Below are 6,070 nucleotides of genomic sequence, written 5' to 3' on the forward strand. Positions count from 1 at the left end.
TTGGTGTGACTATGACTTAACATGGCCCTTTCTGAGGCACGTATTTCATTGTTAGGTCGTTGTCCTCTCCAGCTCAGCTGTCCTCGTCTCGGAATCAATGTGACAGAAATAATCGCCTGACCCCGTAAGGATACGGGGACTAGCACAGTCATGGCAGTGCGTGCATGCTCAGTCACTTCAGTCGTGTCTAACTCTTTGCAACCCTTTGGACAGTAGCCCACCAGGCTCCTCTGTCCTTGGGATTCTCCAGGCAAGAATCCTGGAGTGGGTTGCCACGCCCTCCTCCAGGGGATCTTCCCAACCCAGGTATCAAACCAGCATCTCCTGCACTGAAAGTGGATTCTTTACCCACTGAGCCACCAGAGAACCCTGGTCACTGCAGTACTACTGGTGAAAACCACTGAGGGGACGGACCCCTGTGCCCTCCACAAGGGGAGGCCGAATGGGTCCTGGCTCGTTGGTCTAGGGGATACTCAGCCGCTGACACTGAAAGAGAAAGGTCCATCTAGACCTCCTGACCCAGGAAGGTGTCCTTGATGAACTGTCCAGAAGAGGAGTCCGTGGCACCCTGGCGAGAGACTCAATTCCTAGATAGGTTGATAAGAAGGCCAGGGTCCCCGAGAAGGAGAAGGGGATCTGGAGCCCTCGAGGAGAAAAGGGTCTGGGGCTCTCAAGGAGGAAGGGAGAACTTTTTTTTTGCTTTGTTTAGTCATATAACAAAGTATCTTGCTCAAGGACATGTTTCTCCTTAACAAGAACCTTCTGACTAACCTTGCAATCTTAAGACTTATATTGTGGGAGTGGGTCTGGTAAGACCTTTCTATTGTTAGTTCTAATCTTGTTAATTTAAGATGTTTGTTGTGGGAGTGGATCTGGTGAAAGTATATAGTGTGTTAGTCACTCAGTTGTGTGACCCCATGGACTGTAGCCTGCGAGGCTCCTTGGTCCATGGAATTCTCCAGGCAAGAGTACTGGAGTGGGTTGCTATTTCCTTCTCCAAAAGTATATGAGGCCTTGATAAGACTAGTGAGTTTGGGCACTCTCCGTCCCCCTTCTGATGTCTATGTCAGAAGCTTTGTCTGTCCCTTTTTAAACTTTAATAAAACTCTGCTACACAAAAGCTCTTGAGTGATCAAGCCTGGTCTCTGGTCCTGAAGCTAAATCTTCTACTTCGGAAATCACAAATTCGACATCATTCACCATAAGCTATCACTGGCTGATCAACACGTGTGTGCGCGTGCCCCAGGGCCAAGCTGGCACACTGGCTGCAGGCTTCGATCCTTCCGAGATCCTTCCCCACAAAGGTGGGGGCTACTGAGAAGCCCTCAGAGGTCGGGGCACAAGCTCAGGTTCGGTTGCGTGGAAACAGGAGCTGAGATGTCGAGGCCAGGTTGTCTGGGCCGCAGTGCCCTCCTTCTAAGCCCCCTGTCTACTCGGAATTGCGCATCTTCAATAAAAGACTTGGGAGAACTTTACGCCTTTTTGTGTTTTAAACACTTGCCTCAAATAACAAATCCAGCAAAGACTAGGTAGAGGTTGGTTTGAACCCATGCCCCTGGGGTGGTCAGTCCACATCCTCCCAGCAACTCCAGGCGTCCCATTGCTCCAGATCGCCTGGCTCCAGCTCCCAGCCTCCCCCAAATCCCCAAGGTTCTCTGCCTGCTTCCCCTGAGCCAGCCACGTCTGCCAGGTCACCCGCCAGCAGCACCCAGTCCCGAGGGTCCCAAAAGCAGCAGACGCACTCAGTGGGTAGCACACTTTACTAAGGTTTGGGGGAGGGGTACATCGCAGAGCAGCAGAGCAAACTTAAAACGGAGTGGGAGACATCCTCCGACAAGCCCCTCGGCCCTCTCCACCAGCGGGAAGTTGACACCGACCAGTATCCACCGACCCTACTCGCCCCCCGTTCACTCCCCCGGGACCTCCAGACCCCTCTCCGTCATGCTTGCAGAGAAGCCCAGGGAGGAAGGCCAGGGCCAGCCCTGGGGAGAGACCATTCATTCATCACTATCATTTATTCCAGGTGGTGCAGGACCCAGGAGTGGTCACGGCTGGGTCAGCCACAGAAGGATGAGGAGGAACTGGCCAAGGACCAAACCCCAGAGAGCCTGGAGGGGCTGCGGAGCCTCACGTGGTGAGCCTGGGCCACAAGATAACTCACGTGGCCAAGGGGTGCAGAGGCTGGCTGGACTCAGGGGTGCAGGGACGAACAGAGGGCCCACTGCTAGAGCAAAAAAGGCCGGGGAAAGCCGCACTCTCGGGTCAACCTCCAGGGGCCCTCCCTGCCTCCTCCCACCCGAAGCACCCTGTCCCTCTGTGCCATCCCGCAGACCCGGTTCGGGGACTGGCCTTCCATACCCTACCTGCGATGGCACCCGACTCAGCGTGGGGATGTGAGTGTGCCTAGTTCTGTGGCAGACTCCTGGCACGTGAGCCTGAAACGGCCCGACGGCTCTTGGGGAGTGGACCACCCCCAGCGGGAAAGGGCACGTGGAGACCTGCACACGGGGCGGTGTCTGCATGTTCTCGTCTGCACACACACCTGGACCTGTGCGGTTTGCCTGAGCTGGGGCACACCGATTCAGGAGCTGCTGTGCCACCAATGTGTCAGCGTGGGTGCACGTGGGGAGCATGAGCGTGGTGTGGTGGGTAGTGTGCCCTCAGTGGGTATGGGTGTGGGTCTGGTGTGTCCATCTCCCTAGTGTGTGCATACACTGTTGCAAGGCCTCACCCTCAGGCCCACCCTGTGACCTTGCTCAGCCCAGCACTCACCGCCCCTCAGGCTGTTCCCAAACCTTTCCAGGCCTACAGTCCCCTGGCAACCCCCAGAGGACCCGCGCCACCCTCCCTGCGCCCGCTCACCTGCACTTTCTCTGCCAGGAACCCCTCCCTCCCCAAAATCCCCACCCAGGCTCAGACCCGGGTCTCCAGGCTCAGAAGTGATTTTATTTCTCCGCAGATATCCTCACAGCCAGGCTGTTGGGCTGGGCCCGGCTTCCCCTCAGGGACCCAGGGGCCCAGCCTCCTGCCGGATGCCTGATCCCTGGAGATGTCCTGTGGCTGCAACTTGGAGCTGGTGGGGAGACAGGGAGGTCTCACAGCTGGGGCGGGTGGGAGCCACAGGCTGCGGATCGGAGCCAAGGCTGCCCCCAGTGCCAGCCAGGCCAGGCTGGGGAGGGGGCAGCCACGGGCTCAGGTGTGGGGGGACAAGCTCGGAAGCCCTGCGGTGGGGAGGGGGCCTCAGGGTCCAGCCCAGAGGAGGGCGGGCCCCAGGCTGAGCAGGAGCCCCCCAGCCAGGGCCCAGGGGCTGCGCCCTGCCTGTGCCACCCCATTGCACAAATCCTTCTCACAGCAGTCCACGTCCACTTTCAAGATCCCAGAGTTAATGAAGCCCATCAGATAGTCTGAGAAAAAGTGCCGCTTCACAAAATCACAGGACGAGGCACACATCTTGTTCACGGAGTGATCCTTCCTGCCTGGGGATGAAGACAGGGAGCCTGGGATTGGAGCCCCACAAGCCTCTCGGCCTCGTGTCCAGGACCCAGCCCAGGGACCCTCCAGGTCAGCTCAGGACCCCAGAACAACACAACTGAGGCTTCAACCCACCCATGCTGTCCCCCAGCTCCGCGGAAAGAGTCAGAGAGAGTCAGGTACCTGCTGACTGTCACACAGCAGGGTAGGGTCATGCCCCCAGACACACGCCATTGTCTGAGGCCAGAGGGACTCCGATGACACCACCGACCCCCACCCCCGAGCCTGGAGCCTGACTTACTGCTGCTGGGATCTGTGATCCAGACAGTGGCACACACCGTGTCTGATGGATGGCACTGCTTCGGGGTGCAGTGGCTGGAGTTGGTGGTCAGCGTGCAGTCCTGGCACCACAGGCCGTGAGCTGGGCAGGGCACGGGGACGAGAATGACTACAGGAACTGGGGTTCGAGCCAGCCAGCCCCCTGCATCCTCCCCACCTGCCTCGTTGCAGGTCTTAGGAGAGCCGCGTGGCTGTAGGAGGCCAGGCACCCCCTGACCAGGAGTGACCAGGCCTAACTGGCACCTGGAGGACAGGCTGGGAAAAACCTGTTTGCCTTTGGGCAGGTTGGGGTGAGGGTGCTGCCGCTGGGACTCCGGAAGCCCCTCTGCACCCCCAGGTCCCACACATACGCACAGTGCACATGCACAGAGTCACACGCATCACACCTGTGGTGCCCTCCTGCACACCCCTCCCCATGGCTCACATCCCCCAGAATCCAGTTGGTTCCATCGAGGAAGATCAGACAGGACTTGACGGGGAGCCAGAGGGGCTCTAAGAAGAGCGCATAGGGGAACTCCGGCGCCAAGCCAAGGCATCCGTGGGGGCCAGCTGCAGGACCAAGGCCCAAGAGGTAGAGCACCCCTGCCCTGGGAGCCAGGAGAGACCCACGTGGCTGTAACCGGGGCAGCCCGAGCAGGGGGGTCACACTGCGAGGGCCGGGCTGGGGTCGCAGAGGTGTGGGAGGGGGTGTGGGCTTGATGGGCATCATAGGAGAATGGCCGCCCCACACTTGGTTCTCTCCGGAGCTGTTTCGCACAGACTCTCAGATGACCTGGACTCCCCCCCGCCAGCGGCCCCCAGACTTACCGGGGGACGAGCACAGCAGAGCGGCCAGCAGCACCAGGCCGAGGCCCTTCATGGCTGCAGGCAACATGCTCCAGGCGGGCCTCGGGAAGGCGCGGGGGCTGCGGGCGGGGGTCGTCTGGGACACCGGCCTGGCAGGGGGAAGCCTTGATCAGGAAGGAGACCAAGCCCCCGGCCCAGGTCGAAGGGCCCTCCCCTTTTCTGGCATCCTAAGGCAACCTCCCCCCAGGAATCCAGAGCCTGGGGTCGCCGGGGAGCTCCAAAGCCCCGCCCCCAGCCCATCAGCGAGAGCATCCACCATCGCTGCACCCCCTCCAGGGAGAAGAGGCCTGCCCTCTCGCTGGGGGACAGCCCGAAATGCCCCCTTCTGGCGCTCGCACCTGTGGGATGAGGGGTGGGGAGGTGGGGGTGGTCGGGAGGCGCGTCTTGTCCCTGGGGAGCCGTAGGTGTGTCCGGAGAGGAAAGGGCATGACGAGGTGCGAGTGGACAGTATCTGCCGGCGGGGCAGGGGCGCGCGCTACCCCCATCCCCACCTCTGGGCCGGGGCCCGGGGCCAGGAACCCGGCGCTGCCTCTTCCCCTGTCTCCTCACGCGAGCCTTGGCTCTCACCGCGGGTCTAGGCGTGGAGCGCGGGCCTCGGGTCGGGGCGCACTCACATCCCTGGGGTGCCGCGACTCCGGGCCTCCGGGCGGCGGGGGCGGCGCGGGGAGCAGTGCCCTTCGGTCTCCCTGCGGACGGGAACCCGGGTGCAGCCGTGTCTTTCGGGGAACGCAGCCGCAGACACGGACCCCGCGCGAGGGGCGGGGCAGAGCCGGGGCGGGGGCCGCGCGGGGGGCGGGGGCGGCTGGAGTCTCGCGGATGGGGGCGCCTGGGACTCAGGGCCCCTCAGGGTCACCGTCCCGGGCCGTACTGGGCCCCCTGGCCAGCAGGCACCCCGCTGCCCCGCCCGCGCGAGCGCGCGCGCGCGCCCTCCCCGCTCCCGATCTCTTCACCCGTGCGCTGCCCCCACCTCCCCCTCCCCCAACCCAGGCGCTGGCAGGTCCCTTCCCCCTCAGCCTGAGATCCCCTTGGAATTTCTCGGAAGAACGTTTACTGCGAAAAGAAGCGAAAGGCACAAAGACTCAGAGAGGGAGGGAGGGAGGGCGAGTGCCGCAGGTACTAGCCCAGGCCCCTGTTCGCGGCCCTTGGGCCCTCCCTTCACCGACCCCATCACGATCCCGATCCCGATGGTTCAAGGTTATTCTCCGCGCCGTCCCCCTCCCCCACCGCCTCCACGACGACCTCACGAGCAGCCGCAGACCCAGGGACTGCTGCCTCCAACCACACCCACACTCAGAGGGCAAGTCCCAAACCCTGGTCTTGGCATTCAAGGCCCTCTGCCGCCTGCTCTGGTCAGTTTCTCAGCTTTGTCTCTTGCCTTCTGCTCCCATCACGCCTGTCGCGCTGTGCTTTGCAC

At 61.8% G+C, this 6,070-nt stretch overlaps 1 protein-coding gene across 1 annotated transcript; it reads right to left on the minus strand.

Moving 5' to 3' along the window:
- Positions 1–2,938: 2,938 nt before the first annotated feature.
- Positions 2,939–5,373, minus strand: LY6H (lymphocyte antigen 6 family member H). The gene is made up of 4 exons (XM_005888627.3): positions 5,224–5,373; positions 4,618–4,745; positions 3,773–3,892; positions 2,939–3,476 (listed from the first exon to the last, which is right to left on the minus strand). Exons 2-4 carry the CDS (start codon positions 4,682–4,684, stop codon positions 3,241–3,243), a joined length of 423 nt encoding a protein of 140 aa, XP_005888689.1. The 5' UTR covers positions 4,685–4,745; positions 5,224–5,373; the 3' UTR covers positions 2,939–3,240.
- Positions 5,374–6,070: the final 697 nt, after the last annotated feature.

The sequence above is a fragment of the Bos mutus genome, chromosome 14 (assembly GCF_027580195.1).
Source record: "Bos mutus isolate GX-2022 chromosome 14, NWIPB_WYAK_1.1, whole genome shotgun sequence".
NCBI lineage: Eukaryota > Metazoa > Chordata > Mammalia > Artiodactyla > Bovidae > Bos > Bos mutus.

Excerpts from the sequence above, each read along its gene's own strand:
- LY6H (XM_005888627.3), bottom strand. The coding sequence starts at position 4,684 with ATGTTGCCTGCAGCCATGAAGGGCCTCGGCCTGGTGCTGCTGGCCGCT. Across the intron at positions 3,893-4,617 it reads TCTGCTGTGCTCGTCCCCCG|CTCACGGCCTGTGGTGCCAG; the intron begins GTAAGTCTGGGG and ends TGCCCTGCCCAG. Across the intron at positions 3,477-3,772 it reads GATCACAGATCCCAGCAGCA|GCAGGAAGGATCACTCCGTG; the intron begins GTAAGTCAGGCT and ends CTTCATCCCCAG.